This window comes from Oncorhynchus kisutch, linkage group LG21 (genome assembly GCF_002021735.2).
Source record: "Oncorhynchus kisutch isolate 150728-3 linkage group LG21, Okis_V2, whole genome shotgun sequence".
In the NCBI taxonomy this organism is placed as follows: domain Eukaryota; kingdom Metazoa; phylum Chordata; class Actinopteri; order Salmoniformes; family Salmonidae; genus Oncorhynchus; species Oncorhynchus kisutch.
Window position 1 is genome coordinate 30388815 of NC_034194.2, and position 22466 is coordinate 30411280.

General features: G+C 43.9%; 3 protein-coding genes across 8 annotated transcripts; 2 read left to right on the top strand and 1 right to left on the bottom strand.

Annotated features, from left to right (window-relative positions):
* Positions 1-1914: 1914 nt before the first annotated feature.
* On the bottom strand, positions 1915-5138 carry LOC109882491 (ADP-ribosylation factor 6-like). Of its 5 annotated transcripts, none has more exons than XM_031800183.1 (3): positions 4794-5004; positions 4536-4621; positions 1915-3847 (listed from the first exon to the last, which is right to left on the bottom strand). In XM_031800183.1, exon 3 carries the CDS (start codon positions 3817-3819, stop codon positions 3292-3294), a length of 528 nt encoding a protein of 175 aa, XP_031656043.1. In that variant the 5' UTR covers positions 3820-3847; positions 4536-4621; positions 4794-5004; the 3' UTR covers positions 1915-3291. The 5 variants fall into 5 exon arrangements, with proteins under 5 accessions (XP_031656043.1, XP_031656042.1, XP_031656044.1 ...); XM_031800182.1 differs by having other exon boundaries at positions 4330-4621; positions 4794-4909; XM_031800184.1 differs by having other exon boundaries at positions 4536-4642; positions 4794-4891.
* Positions 5139-8083: 2945 nt separating this feature from the next.
* Positions 8084-17756, top strand: prpf39 (PRP39 pre-mRNA processing factor 39 homolog (yeast)). 2 transcript variants are annotated; one of them, XM_020474604.2, is made up of 16 exons: positions 8118-8232; positions 9241-9374; positions 9587-9655; positions 9785-10153; positions 10629-10754; positions 10975-11093; positions 11280-11447; positions 12683-12857; positions 13392-13499; positions 13803-13967; positions 14432-14558; positions 14781-15049; positions 15204-15388; positions 16042-16116; positions 16280-16394; positions 17183-17746. In XM_020474604.2, the coding sequence occupies exons 1-16, from the start codon at positions 8220-8222 to the stop codon at positions 17273-17275; spliced, it is 2310 nt and encodes a 769-aa protein (XP_020330193.1). In that variant the 5' UTR covers positions 8118-8219; the 3' UTR covers positions 17276-17746. The 2 variants fall into 2 exon arrangements, with proteins under 2 accessions (XP_020330192.1, XP_020330193.1); XM_020474603.1 differs by having other exon boundaries at positions 8084-8232; positions 9587-10153; positions 17183-17756.
* Positions 17757-18072: 316 nt separating this feature from the next.
* LOC109882495 (ubiquitin-like protein FUBI) lies at positions 18073-22136 on the top strand. Its single transcript, XM_020474607.2, has 5 exons — positions 18073-18172; positions 18744-18825; positions 19004-19148; positions 21112-21167; positions 21333-22136. Exons 2-5 carry the CDS (start codon positions 18751-18753, stop codon positions 21456-21458), a joined length of 402 nt encoding a protein of 133 aa, XP_020330196.1. The 5' UTR covers positions 18073-18172; positions 18744-18750; the 3' UTR covers positions 21459-22136.
* Positions 22137-22466: the final 330 nt, after the last annotated feature.

Genomic DNA, 22466 nt, shown 5'->3' on the forward strand with positions numbered 1-22466 from the left:
TGATCTCCCTGGTGTGGACTTGAACTACACGTCCTTGGTCCAGACAACCTGAGTCACTCAATCCTTTCAACACAGCGACACCCAGGTCAAACTCCAAACCAACAGACGCAGAACAAACAACACAGCAAACACTGCAGCCATGCCTCCATTTAATCAGGGAAGGGAGGGAGAGACAAGAGCAGGACTGACATTCCTTCACAGACTCAAGGGTGGGCACTTGCTGCCTGATTAATTTGAGTGGGTAATACAAACTGCCACAAACTGTAGAGTAGAATACTACAAATATATCCAATACCCTAAACCGCTCCTTGTTTTTTTCTTTATCAGAAAGGTCACACTGAACCTCATCTAAAAGCAAAAGTGAAGTGTCACACTTGGCTGGCTGGCTGTCTTAGCACTCGTGGACGGCCGGGCCACACCCCAAACAACAATCACACTGACACGCATGGGAGAATCGCAATTTCATACTCCTCGTCTCCTTCTCAAAACCCATTGGAGTAGGTCGTCAGAGGGGGGACCTCTGGCTTTCTCATCCAATGGGTTTTCAGATGGAGACGAGGCGAGCCGACACGAGGAATATGCTATTGAGATCTTCCCTCTGTCTTCTTCTAGCATTTTCTGATTTCAGTCGCTGATGTCACACCAATAATTCACCCTGCCTCTCCATCTGTCAAAAGATTAACTTGCCCATAGACACTGATCTAAGATCAGTTTTGCAGTCCCCCACTCTAATGGTTAAGGTTAAGGAGCAGGTAAACTCAAATCAAATCAAACTTTATTTGATACATGAGCCGAATACAAGTGTAGACTTTGTGAAATGCTTACTTACAAGCCCTTAACGAACTGTGCAGTTCAAGAAGAAGAAAATATTTACCAAGTAGACTAAAACATAATGTAATAATAAAAAGTAACACAATAAGAATAAGAATAACTGATACTAGATCAGGGCGAGCTGCCAGCCAGGCTGGTTGGGGCCTTTTGTGTGGTTGACACCCTATTCCCTATACAGGTCACACACGCATGAAGGATGACATCACTCTCCAGCCCAGTCACCAAGCAAGTTCTCATTGGTGTGAACTGAAATGCATTACAGTACACTTGCCAACAGATTTGCCAATACAGTAACTTACTTTGAGCAACTATGAGAATGATCAAATGTGACTGACTCCCCCCCCACCCCCTTGCCTTATGTATTATTTAAATCTGTGGATCTATATAGTTATACAGGTCAACGTACATACTCAAACACACCGAGTTGTTTGTTCTTGAGGACAAAGCCTAGTTTGAATGACCCACATTAATCAGATTATCTATTCGCTATGTACACAAGTGTCAGTCAGTTTCATAGTCGAAGTCTTTCAACTGTGGCCATTTGAAGGGAATCGCCTAAGTGGTGGGGATCAATATATCAATCTTCCAGCAGTCTCCTATGTTCTCAAACCAACACCAACTTTAGGACTAACTTTGCTTAAAACTTCAAGTTTGACTAAGGATGAAGAAACAGAGTTCCAAAACAGAACCCCTTACAAATTCACAAAAGAACACATCCCTAAATGTCCAAAAAGCACTTTGGGTTGAATACACCAGAGACTCCTAGTACAGTATTCTAATGATGGACTAAGAAATACAGTCTTGAGGTAGGCCTGGAAAGTTGGACCTAAGCTACCTACCAATCACTACCCCGAAACCAGAGATCTTATCATCACTTATTCACAGCCGGTGACTCACGAGCACAACGGAAACACACCAAACTGACTTCACAGTTCTCACATCAACTTTTTCCCCCTTCTAACTCTTATAAACGGCCAAATTTCACTTCCTCTTTCGTGACATTTTAAATCCTTTAGGCAAGTACATGCTCATTGATAATGTGAAATGTTGCAGGGTTCATATTGAAAAAGCTCCACTTCCATGTTGATCTGGATACATATTTTTATTATTTCATCAGCATAGCAAATGGAACAAAAATAATTAAACAAAGCATTTTCATATCTATAACTTATGAACAGAACATGTAGTCTTGTCTGACTGCATGAAGAGCTGTACAACTGATGTGAATGGATTAAACGAACTGAGCAGGAGGCCCCATTCACTGGAGAGCAGAGCACCATGGAAGTGGTGCTGGATTGAAAAGTAAACACTTGCTTACTTGGGCCCAAGAGTCAGTCAGAAAGAGTCAGTGTGCACTTTTAGTCAAGGGGCCCTATAGTATTGTGTTTCCCCCCACTCCCTTGTGGATCGGGTAGTCATTCCCACCCCTAGTGAAGACTTAGCTATGAGGGTGCTTTCCACCACACTGTCTATCTTTCTGTTGGTGCACCTGTAACTCAGGGCTTCCCAAAAGGCAGCCAGAAATACAAATACTCAACTGGAAATGGAAGCTCTTAGAAGATTAGAGGCAAAAAGAGATCAGTGGTAACAGATTCTGACCCGAAACAGAACAAAAATACAATGATATCCATCCATGTCGCAGTGTCCATGGTGTCTTCTCAGAAAACCTCCCTAGCAGACATGGGATGGAATCACTGTTTAAGGAATTAAGTACTAAACACATTTTCCTCAATCATCTCCACCATTTTGTACAATCAATCAAAAGTGAAAACAGTACTTCTTCATGAGGTCCTTACATGTCTGTAATAAATGTTCTTAACTCTTTAAAAACCATGGTGGCAGTTTGGAACCATGAGAACTGATATGCTGAATCTGTCCCTTGGTTTCCGGCGCAGATATGAGCTGGTAACGTCCACACAGGGGCATTGGCCTTTCCCATCCTTTGGGTGGAAATTGGGTCATGAGAATACTGTATGAAAACGGAATAGAAGGCTGTCTGTAATGTATCTATAACTGAGGGACAAAAAATAGCACACCCTAACCCTGAACCCTGCCACCGTAGAAATAAATCATACAAGAGAAAAAAAACATTTAATCTGCATCTTTCAGAGCTTCTGAAAATAATATTTTGTGAATTATTGAGTGATTAGACTGTGAGTTCAGTATACTAGAGTCAAAGTGAAAAAAAAGAAAAGCCAGACAAAAATAATTGCATTTTGTTTATAAAAAACATGGGTTATAGAGGGGCATCATTCACCATTATCAAAAGAAATAAATGGAGGATTATAATCAAACTTCTCTTTTATATAGGCCTACTCATCTGAGAAGTCATGTTATTCATTCATTGCCTCAGGTTGTCATTTTTTTCCCCATCTGTTGTTCATTTCACTTCTTCTCTTTTTGCTTTTTTGCTTGTTATTGTAACTAAATAGTCCAGGCTGAGCATAGAAGTGATGAACATTAAGATTTGTAATTTGAGGTGAGCCAGGTGAGACCCTCGTATAGTCCATCACCGGTGGAAGCACACGAGGGCTGAACGTACCAATTCCTATCTCTGATCCGGGTCAGGCCCAGCTTCTCCTGGATCTCGTGGGGCTTCATGGCGTCAGGCAGGTCCTGCTTATTGGCAAAGATCAGGATGATGGCATCCCGCATCTCCCGGTCATTGATGATCCGGTGGAGCTCCTGGCGGGCCTCGTCTATCCGGTCCCTGTCGGCGCAGTCCACCACAAAGATGAGGCCCTGAGTGCCAGTGTAGTAGTGCCTCCACAGCGGCCGGATCTTGTCCTGGCCCCCCACGTCCCACACGTTGAACTTCACGTTCTTGTAGGTGACTGTCTCGACGTTGAATCCGACTGTTGGGATGGTGGTGACAGACTGGCCCAGCTTCAGTTTGTAGAGGATGGTGGTCTTGCCAGCAGCATCAAGTCCAAGCATCAATATCCTCATCTCCTTGTTGCCAAAGATCTTCGAGAGCATTTTCCCCATCTTGTAGGCTGTGCATAAATATTACTTCCTTGGGGGGAAAAAAGTAAATTACTTCCCTATGATTTCAAGAGAGCAGCAATGGTTCTTAAAAATAAAACAGATTTTGGTTTCTAATGCTGTAGCAGGTTGCCCGACAGCATAAATCCACGTGACAGTCTATCAGTGGTGGATTGACAAATATAAATGAAGGTAGCAGTTACAAAAGTTAGTTCCAGATAACGTTTCACTTGTGTCTAGAACGACGGTCAATCTATGGAAAATGATCCACTGAAAGATACAAATATCCCGTTACACTAACAGCTGTCAAAAATAGCTGGGTGCTAGCCTATTCGAGAGGATTCAAAGGGAAATTGAAGTGCTCGAAAATTGGGCGTCTCAGTGCACGGGAGAGGGTGGGGAAATATTTTCATAATCTACAACACTCCGATTCAAACACTTTCTCTTTGATTAAAACGATTAGCGCACAGTCATCTTTAAATCCCAATTTCAGTTCCCGGTGCGTAGGCCTACCTTTGTGTTTTTAATAATGTAGAGAGAAATACAAAAATATATACAGCCTAATAGTTGCGTTTATGAAATTAGGCCCTCTCAGAAGCCCGTGGTAAATCCGACTTCCTCCTTGTCTGCCGGCTGTCCACTTGCCCTTATTCCAATCGGCGGATTCAAAAGAACGATTCTATTCAGTAGTTCATTGTAACAGAGACAGATAAGATCACCCCCGGTCGTATCTTCGCCAGGACATCCAGGTCTAGAATGCTCAAAAGGTCATTGATTCCTCCGACTTTCAGCTCTTCCTCTCTCCCTATAACACAGGAGCGGAGCGCTTCAGAAAAGGGAGGGGTGTCAGACAGACGGAGCACAACTTTAATCGGCTACCGTTCTGTCTAAAGCGCATTATTCTAGACTGAAAATAGCGCGTAATATAAATCAAAAGCTTTCACAAAAAGAGCCACGTTGAAAAATGTGATAGGTACCTGCAACTGCGGCAACCCCCCGGTCCCCCAGGTTAGTTATCCCTGCTCTTGCCTCTCTACCTCTCTACAGTCGTTCAGTTACAGCGTTGGCAGTGCTGTGTTACCGGAAAAGGTGCGGACCCAGATCACCCGCCACTTCCTCTCGATTGCTCATGCACAGATGCACTACGCCATTTGGCATGCGCACACGGAGAGACTCAGCAGCAAACCGATCATATGATAGTTGAAATGGACGCCATTTCAGCTCCGTGTCGCTCCGCGTTTTGTCTGTCTCGAAACTAAATTTTAAAAATGCTGTAGTTTCTTTGGTATTATTAAAGAATATCTCGTGTGTAATGATAGAAAACAACACGTTTTAAATTTGTCTTGTGATTTTATACATCGAGAAACTGATCTCCCTATTGTTTACGTCATTTTCATCGTCTGCTCATTATATGACGTCGTGATTGTTCATTGGCTGTAAACGTGAGAATTTGCAATGCCCAGATTGAGAGAATGCAGGTACTTTTTCCATCTGTAAACTTGTTTTTAAATGCTGTATTTGAGCTCTTCCTTTTACAACAGCAACGGCATCAATAATAAGGCAACATTAAGCACAATAGAATGCCATATATATCACGGGCGGCTGGTGGCACCTCAATTGGGGAGGATGGGCTCCTAGTAATGGCAGGAATGGAATGGTATCAAGCACATTAAACACATGGTTCCATGTATTTAAAACGATTCCGTTCACTCCATTCCAGCCATTATTAGCCATCCTCCCCTCACCAGCCTCCTGTGAATTATAATTTTCTTAACATTACAGTACAAACAGACAACTTGTGGATATGAGATACATTTAGTATTTGGTTCATAAAGCCTTTAGAATTTTTTTGAAATCATGATCAGAGTCCCCGGCAGGGTAGCCTAGTGGTTAGAGCATTGGACTAGTAACCGAAAGGTTGCAAGTTTAAATCCCCGAGCTGACAAGGTACAAAATCTGTCATTCTGCCCCTGAACAGGCAGTTAACCCACTGTTCCTAGGCCGTCATTGAAAATAAGAATTTGTTCTTAACTGACTTGCCTAGTAAAATAAAGGTAAAATAAAAATTCACCAAGTACATTCACACACACATACTCAGAATTGTACTTAGTGATATGGTGCTGCTAGTGATAGATTAAGAGACAGAATACAGACAGCGGAGGTTAAACAAAGTTTACATACATTATAAACAACTAGCTACAGTGAGCATAGTGCTATAATAATTAGCAGATATACAAATATACAGTGGGTATACAGTGGATGTACACATTTACAGTATCAGTATGAATCAGTGGATGCTGCTGAGGGGAGGATGGCCATTACCATGAGCCCATCCCCCCCAATGAAGGTGCCACCAACCTCCTGTGGTATGAATATATCTAAATGCAGAGAGATTAACAGAGTGCAATTGAAGTATAGCCCGGGGGAAGAAACTTTTCAGGTGGCGGGAGGTTTTGGTCATGAGTGACCTGAACCGCCTGCCAGAGGGGAATTTTTGGAGGAGGGGGTGACTGGTGTGGGATGGGCCGGCAGTGATCTTTCCTGCACGCTTCCTTGTCCTGGAGTTGTGCAGGACCTCGATGGAGAGAAGATGGCAGCCGATGACCCTCTCTACAGCTAAAGTCCACAAACAATATCCTTGCATATATACATGCATATATACACCAAAAATATATACTAAGAATGCTATGTACAGCAGCAGATATATTACAGTGAGCTATGTCAAGAATCCAGTATTTAAATATGCAATGTGTATAAACAGTGTAACAAAAATGTAATATATTGGAATGAGGTATGTGAAAAATACAGTATACACAGTAAAACTTTTCACTGTAAATGTATCACATTATAGTGGCACCAGAGATGCCAGCTTAATGATGTCATTTTGCTTTAGTACTATTTTTCTTACTCTAAAAACATATTGTAAATGTACAGTGGTTTACAGTGTGAAGAACAATATAAAGAAACGGTCCAGTGTTTAATGTCTCTATAATATGTGTGTGTGTGTGTGTGTGTGTGTGAGAGAGCTTGTGTATCTGTTTTGTGTGAGGGAGTCTATCTTTGTCTCTTACTACAGGAGATTGTGTGATGGCTGTTCAACAGGCTGATGGTCTGGAGATAGAAGCTGTTTTTCAGTCTTTCGGTCCCGGCTTTGATGCACTTGTACCTTCTCTGTCTGCTAGGTGGTAGAAGAGTGAACAGACCGTGACTCGGGTGGCTGAGGTCCTTGATGCTTTTCTTCTCCTTCCTTTGACACTGAGTGCTGTAAATGTCCTGGAAGGCAGGCAGCATGCCCCTGGTGATGCGTTGGGCTGACCGCACCACCCTCTGGAGAGCCATTAATTTGAGGGCGGTGCAGCTGCCATACAAGGTGGAGATGCAGCCAGACAGAATGCTTCCAATCACACATTGATGGATTTATATGTGGCCTACATTTACATTATTCTACACTTCATTGTTGAATTCAATGCTAAATGATGATGTAAAATAGTGTCAAACTATTTACAGGAATGTTATTCTCCTATCCTCTTATTCTGAATGGCAATGGTAAATTTCACCTTTTGTGTAAATCAGTGACTGCAGCCTCTACTGGCTACAGTTGTTGGATTCATTACAGACAGACACAAGTAGCTGGATATATTTAAGAAATAAGGCCAGAGGGGGTGTGGTATATGGCCAATATACCACGGCTAAAGGCTGTTCTTATGCACGACACAATGCAATGCGGAGTGCCTGGACACAGCCTTTATAGCCAAGGTATATTGGCCATATACCACAAACCCCCAAGGTGCCTTATTGCTATTATAAACTGGTTACCAACATAAATAGAGCAGTAAAAATACATGTTTTGTCATACCTATGGTATACAGTCTGCAATAAACTGGTGGTTCGAGCCCTAATGCTGATTGGCTGACAGCTGTGGTATATCAGACTGTATACCAGGGGTATAACAAAACATGTATTTTTACTGCTCGAATTATGTCGGTAACCAATATATTACGTTGGTAAGCCATGGTATATTTAAGCAATAAGGCACCTCGGGGGTTTGTGGTATGTGGCCAATATACCAAGGCTAAGGGCTGTGTCCAGGCACTCCGCGTTGCGTTCTGCTTAAAAACAGCCCGTAGCAGTGGTATATTGTCCATATACCACACTTCCGCGGGCCTTATTGCTTAAATATACCACAGCTTTCAGCCAATCGGCATTCAGGGCTCGAACCAAGTTTATACCATTCTTGGTTACGTTGTAGTGGACCCACCCGCATGACACTACAGTACGCATGTGCGTCTACTGTGCCTTTCCTCGAAGTTGTCGCTGGAGAATGAGAGTAGAAACGCGGCTACATGTTGTTGGTTAGATTAGTTTGAAGTATCTGAAATACGCATTTGTCTCATCTAATTTCCATGGAAGATACTGGTAAGTTGTCGCAAACCTCTTTGCGCAAATGTTGTATTTAATTTTGCGAATTTACAAGTTCGGTTGCTGTAACGACGTGAAGATGGTGGACGTGCGCGGTCTGGCTAGCTAGCTAACTAGGCCCAAACCGAGGCAAGGTTGAAGCCTCAACTTTAAGACCATTATTTGGGATTAGAATGAAACTGTCGCCTTTCCCTAGTTAATACAGCACGCAGTAACGTTACTAAAGTTTTATTTTCGAGGATACCTACAGAGTGTGTATCTAGTTTGGTAATTCAAACATCTAACTACGCTAGCTAGCTAACGTCATTGAGTGTGTACTGACCAATGATGTAGCTAGCTAGTTAAATGCTGACTGCAGTAGGTTGCTAAACCAATTTTACAACTGTGTGCCGTTCTTGAATGATGACCAAAAGCTCGAGCTAACTATTGCAAAAAATGGTCTATCTAGATAGCTGCTGAAATAACTAGCTAACTAGTTGATTGACCGGATTAAATGTTGTTTAACTAGATACATAACGTGCTACTATCACCAGCATGCGCACCTGTAGTCAGCTAGCTAGCATGCTATACAACTCACTGCTCAGTGTATCTCTTAACAAGTCAACAGATGCGGTCAGAGTGACGATTCTTTGGCTCAAGGTTATTTGAATAATCCCAGTTGAGTTTGATTTGAATGGTTTAGGTTAATATCTGGAGCACGTATGATAAATACATTTAGCTTAACGTTACCTTATCTAGCCATATCTGGATATGTGGGCACATTTGTATCAGCCATACAGATTTTATTGAATATCAAACCTTTGTTGATAAGGATTTTTTTCGTGCATTAGTAGATATGCCCAAAGAACCCACAATAACCCAGTTATGTCAATATTGTCTGGATCCACTCCCGATTCTAAAACACTTTACTGTAAGCCAAAGCTAATAATTACCCTCAACCCTTTTTGATGTTGTGTTGTTGATTGATGTGCAACCTGTGTCCCTTTCCAAACCTGCATCTCTCAGACGAGCCCATGACAGGGATGTTGGACACAGACAGCTCTGAGAGTGGGGACTCCCCAGCCATGGAGGGCAACGGAGATGGCTTCCTCCCAGACCTGCCTGTCCTCACGCACCCTGCTGAATGGACCATGGACCAGGTCAGTGGTGAAAATAGACAGGTTTGCTCTGGGAAATTGAGAAATGCCTCTGAGTGTAATCACAAAGACAATGCCCTGTCATCATTACTCTAAACACCACATAGCCAATGTCATGTTTTTTTGCTTGCAGTCCGAGTAAACCACAATGCTTTCAACTTTAAATAAGGTTGTCGTTTCAAGCAGTGCCCTTTGTCTACTTCTCTTCCTACCAGGTTCCCCCTGACAACCTCACCACAGTTATCCACGACACTGACTCAGAGTCAGATCAGTCATCCCCGGAGGTAATCAAGCAGCACCAGGACCAGCAGTCTGATCTAGGATCAGTTGAACAAGCAGTGCAGCACTTCCAGCTAGCGAGTGCCAAGCTCTTCCAAGGGGAAGATTCAGATGATCAGTTTTGTTCTCCCCAGGTAGAACAACAGAACCAAATGGAAGCTTCGTCAGAAGAAGAAAGTAAGGATGGACAGAACAACCAAGAGGATGCCACAGAGTCTCTAATGCAGGGTGAGAAGATGTCAGAGGCTGTAGAACAGCAACAAGATCCAGCCCAAGCCCAGCCACCAATGGTTGCGGAAGATGGAAGCCCAGCTAACATGGAGCTGGAAGAATCCAAAGAGATGACCGAGCAGGGGGAACCTGTTGAGGTACCAGCTGAGGAACCAGCTGTCCCCACAGAGCCCCTCATCCCTGCTGAATACGAGAAGCTGGCTAAAGGGTGTGAGGAGAACCCTGAAGACTTCAATGGTTGGGTCTACCTGCTGCAGTATGTGGAGCAAGAGGTGAGCGTGGAGAAGTCCTGGAATTTTTATGTGGACCTTTGTATTGTGAATAGGTGTAATCTGCTCTCATAGTCTTCTGTATTGAAAACTACATTTTAAAATCTCAATGCGACTAAACCTGATTGATTAAAGGGTTAGATCAGGGCTCCAACACTGTTCCTGGAGAGCCACTGTTTTTCTTCTTCTCCAACCTTAATCCATCACATCCGATTCTAAAAATCAGCTGGTGTAGTCAGTGTTATCAAGGACTCCTTGGGATGTCCCTACCCTAAACCCTAACTTTAACCCTTTCAACTTCAATGTGGTAGGGACGTCCTACGGATCGCAGATAGCATGGATGCAACAGGAGAGTAGCTCTCCCGGAACAACATTGGAGAGCCTGTGGTTCGATGAACATGTGGCTTGATTTGGTTAAAGTCACATTGATAAAAATTGTCTGGCAGGAAGTAAGTTATAATTGATATGTTTTCCTCAGAATCATCTCGGTGTTGTGAGAAAGGCGTTTGATGCGTTTTTCCTGCACTACCCCTACTGCTACGGCTACTGGAAGAAGTTTGCTGACACTGAGAAGAAGCATGGCAATGTGCAGGTGGCAGAGGAGGTAAGTGTGAAATGAGCATGTCTTTTGCCGCAGATGGGCTGATGTTGTCAATAGTGTAAATGGACGTCTCCACCTATCCTCTATGTTGATCTGAAAGGACTTGCCAGGGTTAGTTTGTTCTGTCTGCTTTGTTCTCTCTACTTTTTGGGTCCTTGCTGTGGCAGTCATTGGCTTTTCAGTCTGTCTCATTCACCAATGTCCTTTTGTCTCCTGTCCCCAGGTGTACCGGCGAGGTGTGCAGGCCATCCCCCTCAGTGTGGATCTGTGGCTTCACTACATGTCCTTCATCAAGGACAACGCTGACCATGAAGATCCAGAGACACCAGGACGCATTAGAGCGTGAGTAAAGATCCTTGTCGTCACTGAAAAGTGAAAGACTGAATCTCACTCACCTCAACACACAAAAGCTTTGTGCATGGTGACACTTCAACAATCAAAACGACATGTCTTGACATTGTATTTATTCCATGATCTTTTCAGGTCATAGACTACATGATTAACAATGTCCTATGTTCTTTCCCACAGTGCGTATGAGCATGCTGTGTTGGCAGCAGGGACAGACTTCCGCTCTGACCGTCTATGGGAGGCCTACATCAACTGGGAGATGGAGCAGGAGAAACTGGCTAACGTCACGGCCATCTACGACCGCATCCTGGGCATCCCCACCCAGCTCTACTCACAGCACCTCCAGAGGTACGAGGGGTCAGCTCATTCGCAATGGGTTTTGATAAATCATCCATGAGGGTTATGGTTATAGAATTAATACAAAGTGCTTGGAGACACTAACCCTGGCAATTCAATTTGTAAACTCACGGCTGCCTGGTGTTATGATGCAATAATTTCCATGGTCATTTGGGATGCTCTCTACTGATGCTGGATTGTCATGGAAATGTATAATGATGCTAACTCATCTGGCTCATGGACTGTATTTGTTTTAACGTCAGTTGAGTTGACTCAACCAGTCACAGCACAGATTGAAGGGTCTATGCAAACTCTGCATCCTTGTGACCCCCCCCCCCCTATGGAAGTTGACATTTTAAAATGTTATGGATAGGGCGGTCCCAAGGATCCCAGAAAGTACTGACTTAGATTTAAGGGTATACCTGCTTTTACTTTCTGTCAATGGTACTCTCAAAATGGCTGCCAGTCCACCCATTATGCCATCATTGACTTGAATGGGGACGTCCGTTCTATTCATTCTATTTCTGTTATGGTCAACATCTCGAGTAGTGGGTAGCTAAGAGAAATCAAATACTTAACACTGGCAATAGTGGTACACTTGTCAGCCACACTCACTTTCGGCATGCTATGGCAACTGCTTAGCTTTCGATGGCAAGGTGCTACAGAGGGTAGTTCGTACGGCCCAGTACATGACTGGGGCCGAGTTCCCTGCCATCCAGGACCTCTATACCAGGCGGTGTTAGAGGAAGGCCATAAAAAAATTCAGCCCCCAGCAACCCAGGTCATCGACTGTTCTCTCCGTTACCGCATGGCAGGATTCTGAACCGCTTCTATCCCCAAGCCATAAGAATGCCGAATAGTTATCCAAATGCCTACCCGGACGATCTGCATTGACCCTTTATGCACTAACTATTTCGACTCATCACATACTCTGCTTTTGCTGTTTATGTATCCTGTTGCCTAGTCACTTTACCTCTACCTATATGTATATATCTACTTCAGTGACCTACCCCTGCATATTGACTCTACTGGTAACCTGTGTGTATATAACCAAGTTATCGTTACTCATTGTGTATTTATTCCTTGTTATTTTTAATATTTTTCTATCTACATTGTTGGTAAGAGTCCGTAAGTAAACCTTTCACTGTTTGTCTACTCCTGTTTAAGAAGCATGTGACAAATACAATTTGATTTGATTTTGACTTCTCTGGTAGTAGTTTTGTGATGTATTGAATGTCTCTTCGCAGGTTCAAAGAGCATGTGCAGAACAACAACCCCAAACACTTCCTGTCAGAGGAGGAGTTTATCCAACTGAGGGTGGAGCTAGCCAACGTAGCAGCGGCAGCCAATGGGGAAGGAGGGGAAACAACACCTGCTGACGAGCTCCCGCCAGGCACCGAAGACCTCTCAGATCCTGCAAAGGTACGACTCCACCTCCTCATCCTCGAGGAGGGGTTGATATGCCACAACATGCCAGAGAGTTAGGAAAGAGGCCCTCGCCTCATCATCATCCTTGGAGAGAAACACAAATCTGTGCAGGTTTGAAGAGGTGTCTTTCCGTCAGCAGCCAAGCCAATGAGTACGTGGGGGATTCAAGTTGGCTTCATCCAGTCAGGGACTCGACTTAAAGTGGGTCAGGAATGGATGGATCGTGGGCCGGCTGGCCAAGTCGAGTGACCCCTCGTCCTTTCCAGTCCCCAGCACCAGGGCTGGCCTACAGGCAGGGTGCATACGGTACATACCCTGCCCCGGGTTGGGCCTCGGTCCCTGGGTCGGCCCCCTCGCCTTCGACAGGCAGGGCCCCTGCTAGTCTCTGGCTCTCTCGGCCTCATGGTGATGTAAATAATCTTGGCAGCTGGACATGCAGTTTGCACATCAGTGGAGAATGAGATTGTTACGAGATTGTTTTAAAGTGAAGTGAGAAGGTTAACATTGAGTGTCTTGTGTTCTATGTAGAGAGTGACGGAGATTGAGAACATGCGACACAAGGTGATCGAGTCACGCCAGGAGGTGTTCAACCAAAACGAGCAGGAGGTCAGCAAACGCTGGGCCTTCGAGGAAGGGGTGAGTACTGACACTTTTTAATGATCAGAATATCATCCAATTATATTTCATATTGCTAAAAGGAATAGTTCACATACCTCTAAAGTGGGCTTTGTCAAGCTGGGTTGAAATTGAATGGGATGGTGCCACTCTTTCCCGTTTATTTGGGGTTGAGGACTCCAGATGTCTACAAAGTAGATGGAATAGGATGTATAAAAATATCGGACAACTGTTGATTTTGGGGTGAACTATCCCTAGTTCTCCAAAGTGGTTATTTTTTGTCCTTGCACCATTTTGAATGCTCTTTCTCCTCTCCCCCTGTAGATAAAACGCCCCTACTTCCATGTCAAAGCCCTGGAGAAGACCCAGCTCAGCAATTGGAAGGAGTACCTGGACTATGAGATCGAAAACGGCACTCCCGAACGTGTGGTCGTTCTGTTCGAACGCTGCCTCATCGCCTGTGCTCTTTACGAGGACTTCTGGACAAAGGTAACCCAACCCTTAACCGTTGACACCTCAAAAATAATGAACCCCCCCCGCACTTCCCCTATCAACGATTTCATCACTTCCTGACAACAGTAAATCGTCCTGCACATCTCTTCTTTGCGTGTATCGTTGATCTGTGACTCACTGTATCTGTTGTATTAGGGGATGGCCAGCTTTGCCACACAAGATTTGACTCCAGCATTTGCCAACTACTACGTTGCATCTTCTCCGTCTCCCACTACCTTACAGAAACTTATCTTATTGGTTCCATGAAGGTGCTGATGGGTTTACAAAGAACATTTCTAAAAACACGATCTTGTCAATGAAGAAATTCACTGGTTGAGTAAACTGGAAATGGGTGTTTAAAATGTTGTCGTCCCCACCCCCTCCTCGTCTTCTCTCCCCACCTTCTTTCCATCCACCCCGTCCCCCTATTCCTCCAACCCTCCTCTCTTGCTTCTCTGAAGTATGCAAAATATATAGAAGGCTACAGCATTGATGGAGTAAGACATGTGTACAAGAAGGCGTGTACCATCCACCTGACCAAGAAGCCCAACATTCACCTGCTGTGGGCTGCGTTCGAGGAGCAACAGGGTGAGTGGTGTTTCTAGATCCCTCTTGACATCACATTCACATGTCATTAGACCTTTAGCAGATGCTCTTGTCCGAAGTGATTTACAAACAGGTACATTCAAATGAGGCTGAGCCAATTACGTAATACATGTTCAAAAGGATTGGTAGTCTCTGTCTACAAAACTAGTTAGAAACATTCAACCCAGAAGTGGAACTGAGTTTCTGTCATTTGTTTCGTTGCAGGGAACATAGCGGAGGCGCGCCGTATCCTGAAGGCTCTGGAGGCTACGGTACCAGCCCTAGCTATGGTGCGTCTGCGGCGGGTCAGCCTGGAGCGGCGCCACGGCAACCTGGAGGAGGCGGAGGCCCTGCTGAGGGAGGCGATTGCGGCGGGGAAGAACACCAGTGAGACGTCGTTCTACGCCGTGAAGCTGGCCCGGCAGCTGCTGAAGGTGCAGAGAAGCCTCGCCAAGGCCCGCAAGGTGCTGCTGGACGCCATAGACAAGGACCAGGTAAGAGCACAAAACTAGATGAGGAATGGAGTCACTTGGTACAGGATCTTGATATTGAGATGTGTTATTGAGACGCATGGTGCCGAAGGGAGTTTGATTTGGAGAAACCATTTGAGTTCATCATTAATCTGCTTTGTGTGTGCGCCTCTCCCAGGCCAGTGCTAAACTGTATCTGAACCTGCTGGAATTGGAGTACAGTGGGGACGTGCAGCAGAACGAAGCTGACATCTTGGCCTGCTTCGACCGTGCCCTGAGCAGCCCGCTGCCCCTCGACTCCCGTCTCACCTTCTCTCAGCGCAAGGTTGAGTTCCTCCAGGACTTTGGCAGCGACATCAACAAGTCAGTTCACCTGCAGTACCTACTTTCAAATACAATGAATGAATGTTTCATGACCAGTGTTCAAATTAGTCTGAAAGACTGCCCTTTCCACTTGAAGCTACAATATGCACTTTTCTGGGCGACCCAACCAAATTCACATTGACCTGTGATTTATAGATCTGTCATTCTCATTGAAAGCAAGTTTAAGAAGCGGTAGATCTGTTGCACTTGCTATGCTTCCCGTTAAGTTTTTGTGTCGTGTTATTTTCGGTTTAGTACACCAGCTGAAAACTTTATTTTTGGTTATGGAAAAGATATTTCAGTGGTTTTGGATAGTGCAATGATTCTCTACGCCACGCGTCAAACTCATTCCACGGAGGGCAGTGTCTGCGGGTTTTCGCTCCTCCCTTGTACTTAATTGCTGAATTAAAATCACAAATTAGTAAGGAACTACCTTCACCTGGTTGTCTAGGTCTTAATTGAAAGGGAAAAAACAAACCTGCAGACACTAGGCCATCATGGAATGAGTTTGAAACCCCTAGTCTACACTATACTTGTTTTGTCACGAACTGAAATTAGGTGAACTAGAATTCTTGCAACCAGGAAATGGCAGAGCGATTTCTGCATAGTGAGTCATTTTAATCTCAACCATGTATTATTTTTAACCCTCACAGGTTAGTGACTGCGTACGATGAACACCAGAAGCTTCTGAAAGAAAATGAGTCGGCAAAGAGGAAAGCAGAGAATGGGTAAGATTTCAGTTTGTTTACTTCCCTCAGCTTAACATTGACGTCATTGAGTACAAAACAATAGGATTGGTAGGACTCTTCATAGCAGGTTGTGAATCACCATGCTTGAATTGGTTATTTGGGTGCTCTTGATTGACCTGAACCTGTTCCTTTGTCCCTGCAGCTCACAGGAAACCGAATCGAAGAGACAGCGTACAGATGAGCACTCAGGCTCAGGGCACATGATGCAGGGAGATGTGCAGGGTAACAACTCTGCCTACAACTACAACTGGTACCAGGTGAGTCCTATGGCTTACTGTTTTACACCCAATTAATGTTGCAGTGAGCGATATACCCAGTTTATTAGGTACACCACCCCGTTCATGAAAATGGTTCGTTCCGGCAGACAGTCATGTGGCCATGGCTTGCTATATAAAACATTCAGGCATCAAGGCATTCAGTTACTGTTCGATTTTAAATGGGCAAAACGAGTGACCTAAGCAACTGAGCGTGGTATGATTGTCAGTGCAAAGCGCACCTGTTCCAGTAAATCCGAAAAAGGCCGGCCTCCTGGGCTTTTCACACACGTGTCAAGGGTTTCCTGTGAAAACCTTCCCGTCAGCAGCAGTCCTGTGGGAGAAAACAGCTTGTTGATGAGCGAGGTCGAAGGAGAATGGCATGAATCGTGCAAGCTAGCAGGCAGGCCACAAACAGGCAAATAACGGAGCAGTACAACAGTGGTGTGCAGAACGGCATCTCGGAACGCACAACTCATCGATCCTCGTCACGGATGGGCTATTGCAGCAAGCAGACGTCCCCATCGGGTTCCACTCCTATCAGCTAAAAACAAGGACATTTGAGGAATGGAAAACCGATGAATCCCGGTTCCTGTTGGTTCAGTTTGATGGCAGAGTCAGGATTTGGCTTAAGCAGAAGGAGTCCATGGCACCATCCTGCCTGGTGTCAACAGTATAGGCTGTGATAGTGTTGCACTATTCTCTTCATCACCTAACGCTAGAATGAGATGTTTCTAAGTATTTGAAGGAATGCCAACTAATCCTGTCTTTCTTTTGCTTTCCTTCTACAGCAACAGTACAACAACTGGGGACAGAACTCCTGGGGACAGTACAACCAGTATTCCCAGCAGTATAACCAGTACTACCCCCCTCCACCCACATAAGGTCTTGCAGACAGAAAGGGAGATGAGAGGAAGCATCTATCTACCCAGCCCAATTGCTCATCTCAGCTAGCCCCACCTCCTGTGTGACGTAATTTGTTTCAATTGGCCATTAGATTGGCACATTTACTGTCATCACCATTGTCATTCATTCATTGGCCGGCTGCTTTTTGTGTTGCTTGCGCATGTGTTGATGCTGACTTCATATTAATTTTCTCAGTTGAAAAAAGCAATGATGTTTTCAATTTTTTGATTGACTGCATAATTTGGTTCCTCTTCAATATCTCAGTGGGGGGAATCTAGTTATGTTTGATACAGATTATATATTTGTATGGAGGTAGTGGTACCAGCTATGCTCCTCCCTGAGCCTCTTCTCTGCTTTCCTAAAATGTGATATTTTTAAGATGGTTTTTGTTTCCTGGGACAAAAACAGAAATGAATGGAAATGTTTGTTTTATTTCATAATAAAGAGATGAATATCATATTTCATGTTTTGTTATTCCCTGAATTAACCCATATTTGTACGATATTAACGTCACCGCAATTGCGGCTAAATTAAACCAAACGGGAACATATTGAAGAGTTCATATGTAACCAATCATGTAGATACTCATGACGTGGTATAAGGTGTGGCCCAGGGCTAAAAAGCTGATTCTGTTTACTGTCTACATCCAGCAGTTGAAACAGCAGGATGTATCATATCATTACATGTTTCTGTATGTACAGGCAAACATTTACAATGATATTTGTATACAGAATCATAGGAAAGTCTATTTTATTCATATTCTTTTTATGGTAGTGCCCTCAGCCTTATCTACGTCACACGGTTGACACATGCGCACCGCCTACGCTCCGAAAGCCCTTTTTTTGCATAGTGTTGAACTGCTAGCATCCACCGAGGTAAGGCCTGTGCAAATGTATTTAAAATATTGCATATTATACCCATTCGAGACAATATATAAGCTCGGAATAAGTACTTCACCATCCACGACGAATAATGATTTATTATATTGCCTTCTATTTAGCAAATCATCGTTTTTCCGGAACCGCGTGCACCATGTGGCTAGCAAGTTTAGTTATGTGGCTGACTAGCTAATCAAACGTCCATGGATGCGTAGCTATTCGTTAAGGTCGTAACTATAATACATCCTCGTGTTGCTGATTTGCAAATATATTGCCTGCATAGGTATGTCTAAATGCAACTTTAGCTAGCTCGTCAACTTCCAAACCTTACAGCTATGCTCTGTCTTTGCAGTGAAGTGGTAGTTATTGGTTCCTAAATTGCTTATTTCTATTGGTATCTAACAGATGTGCCACCTAGGCAGGCAATATGTCAATGCGTAGTCATCCCTAGCGCAGTCGTAGTTGCTTTTTTAGAGCGGATTCAAGTCGCATGTGGACCAATGACACCCAGTTTGCTGCCAACTGTTCTCATACTAAAAGCTAACGAACCATCTCTTCCCATCCACAGCATCAAGATGCAGCTCTTCTTGCGTGCCCAGAACACTCACACCCTTGAGGTGACCGGACAGGAGACCGTCAGAGAAATAAAGGTGAAGAGGCTAAGCTTGGATAAAGCAATGATCATTGTGGTGTAATTGGTGTACTGTCTTGAGTCTACAGTTCCACCTGGTCTTGTTACATTGTCTGGATTTGTCACATGCATGTAAATTGTTTGGATGTATCCATGTCTGGAGCAAACCAGTAAGTGTGTCTGTTGGGTTGTTTCAGCTCCATGTCCAGACTCTGGAGGGTCTCCTAGTGGAGGACCAGGTACTATTGCTGGACAGTTCCCCCTTGGAGGACTCCTCCTCTCTTGTGGACTGTGGCATCTCTGAGTACTGCACATTGGAAGTGGCTGGCCGACTTCTGGGAGGTCAGTACTCGGGCAGCAGGTATCCTAGCGGTTAAGAGCACTGGGCCAGTAACCAAAAGGTTGCTGGTTCAAATCCCTAAGCTGTCTAAGTGAAATCTGCCGACGTGCCCTTGAGCAAGGCACGTAGCCCTAATTGCTCTTGTAAGTGGCTTTGGATAAGACTAAAATGATTGAGAATCAAATACAGCTTGCTACAATGGTCTATGAAGTCCTGTACATGATCTCAATATGTGTCCTGATTTGAATACTTTGAAAATGTATCCTTCCTCCATTGAATAAAATCACAGCTATGAGAGGATTGGATTTTTGAAAGAAATAGGGTTGGAACCCTTGACCTTTTTCATATTTTGTTATGTCACAGCCTTATTCTAAAATGGATTAAATAAATGTTTCCTCTTTCTACACACAGTACCCTATAATGACAGAGAAAAAACTGGTTTTTAGACATGTTAAAATAATAAAAACATGCCTAATTTACATAAATATACAGACACTTTGCTATGAGACTTGAAATTAGGCACAGGTGCATCCTGTTTCCATTGATCATCCTTGAGATGTTTCTATAACTTGATTGGAGTGCACCTGTGATAAATTCAATTGATTTGGAAAGGCACACACCGGTCAAAATAAAGTCCCACAGTTGACAATGCATGTCAGATCAAAAACCAAGCCATGAGGTCAAAGGAATTGTCCATAGAGCTCTAAGAGAGGATTGTGTCTGGGGAAGGGTACTGAAACATTTCTGCAGCATTGAAGGGTCCCTAAGAATACAGTGGCCTCCATCATTCTTAAATGGAAGAAGTTTGGAATCACCAAGACTCTTCCTAGAGCTGGCCGCCCGGCCAAACTGAGCATTCGGGGGAGAAGGGTGTTGGTCAGGGAGGTGACCAAGAACCTGATGGTCACACTGACAAAGCTCCAGAGTTACTCTGTGGAGATGGGAGAATCTTCCAGAAGGTCAACCATCTCTGCAACACTCCACCAACCAGGCCTTTATGGCAGAGTGGCCAGGCGGAAGCCACTCCTTAGCAAAGGACAGCCTGCTTGGAGTTTGCCAAAAGGCACCTAAGGACTCACCATGAGAAACAATATTAGCTGGTCTGATGACACCAAGATTTAACTCTTTGGTCTGAATGCCAAGCGTCACGTCTGGAGGAAACCTGGCACCATACCTACGGTGAAGAATGGTGGTGGCTGCATCACGCTGAGGAGATGTTTTTCAGCGGCAGGGACTGGAAGACTAGTCAGGATTGAGGGAAAGATGGACAGAGTGAAGTGCAGAGAGATCCTTGATGAAAACCTGTTCCAGAGCGCTCAGGACCTCAGACTGGGACAAAGGTTCACCTTCCAACAGGACAATGACCCTAAGCACACAGCCAAGACAATGCAGGAGTGGCTTCAGGACAAGTCTCTGAATGTCCTTGAGGGGCCCTTGAACCCGATTGAATATCTCTGGAGAGACCTGAAAATAGCTGTGCAGCGATGCTTCCCATCCAACCTGACAGTTCTTGAGAGGATCTGCAGAGAAGAATGTTAGAAACTCCCGAAATACAGGTGTGTCAAGATTGTATCGTCATATCCAAGAAGAATCGAGGCTGTAATCGCTGCCAAAGTTGCTTCAACAAAGTACTGAGTAAAGGGTCTGAATACTTAAGTAAATGTGATATTAAATTGGTTTTATTTTTAATAATTGGCAAACATTTCTGAAAATCTGTTGATGCTTTGTCATTATGGGGTATTGTGTGTAGATTTGATGGGGGGGGGGGATTTATACATTTTAGAATAAGGCTGTAATGTAACAAAATGTGGAAAAGTCAAGGGGTCTAAATAATTTCTGAATGCACTGTACAACTCCATTCAAGATCAGCAGTTAACTAATGAATGCTCTGTAAAGGTCTCTTATTGTCATTTCCATTGCTGTATGTTCACTTGGGATAATCTCTTTGCTTTCTCTCCCCACCAGGAAAAGTCCACGGCTCCCTGGCCCGTGCCGGTAAAGTGCGGGGACAGACACCCAAGGTCAGCAGATACTTTCTGATATTTTTTAAACATACTCTTTATGACACTATGGTAGTTGGTTTTGTGGCAGTTGTTTCAATCTCGTTATAGTGCCTGGTTTAGTGTCTGCTAAATAATGTATTTCTGCATAGTATGGACCATAGCACTGTCCCTCTATCACTCCAGGTTGACAAGCAGGAGAAGAAGAAGAAGAAGACTGGTCGTGCCAAGCGTCGCATCCAGTACAACAGGCGCTTCGTCAATGTTGTGCCCACCTTCGGCAAGAAGAAGGGCCCCAACGCCAACTCCTAAGAACCCCCCCCCCCCCCCCTTCAAGAGAACGCTGAAAGGTTTTCCTCCTGTACAGAATAAAGATTTGCCTTGGACTAAATTAAAGATCTCATGTCTTGGGTGTTTATGAATTTGAGATAAGTAAATTATATTATTAAAATGCCTATTAGAAACTATTGTTTGGACAACATATTGACAAATTATTTGATACTTTCTTGTTCAGGGGTTTTTGATTCTGAGCCTGCAGTTCTGCTGGTTTTCTGTTCTACCTGATAATGGCTATAAATAGTCACACACTCCATATATAAATTCCCAGTGATTTATTGGGTCAATCACCAACGTATCAGCATCACTGCCTTCTTCAGGGTAATGTCTTGAATACTTGAACCAGGTTATGTAGACAATTTGTGCAACCAATGACAATAGTGAGGGGTGTGTCATTATGTTAATTAGTAATGAGTGAAGCTGTTAAACAATAGTTTATGGCATGTTGAATTTATTAGGTTATGTGGAAACATTGAATATTGTACATAATATTAGCGCCACCATTGTTTAATTCAATTTCACATTTGTTTCCTATTTCTCAGGTTAAAACTGTAATGTTCACCCTGTGTAACAGGGTGAACATATTGGATGTACACTGATAAGCTGTGGAAAGAATATAATGTATAATACTTGTTCATAAAAGAGAGAATTGTTCATAAGGGCCTGGGGTCAAAGTCAATATTAAAACCACATGCTCAATGCCTGTGTATTTGAGGGAGGAGATTGGATGGTTAGCTTTAACAAAGTGAGCTGCTACTGGATAGTCAATGTACTTACACTTGATTGAGCTGCGGTGTTCAGCTATGCGTTTTTTAAATTGTATTTTTGTTTGTCCTCGGTAGGCTTTCCCACATGAACAGGTGATGAGATAGAATTCACCCTTGGTCTTGCATGAGATGATAATCCTAACGGATTTTTCGACCTGTATGTGGGTGTCTGAAGAAGGATGTTTTTATAGTGCTATTGCACTGCGCATGAGCCACA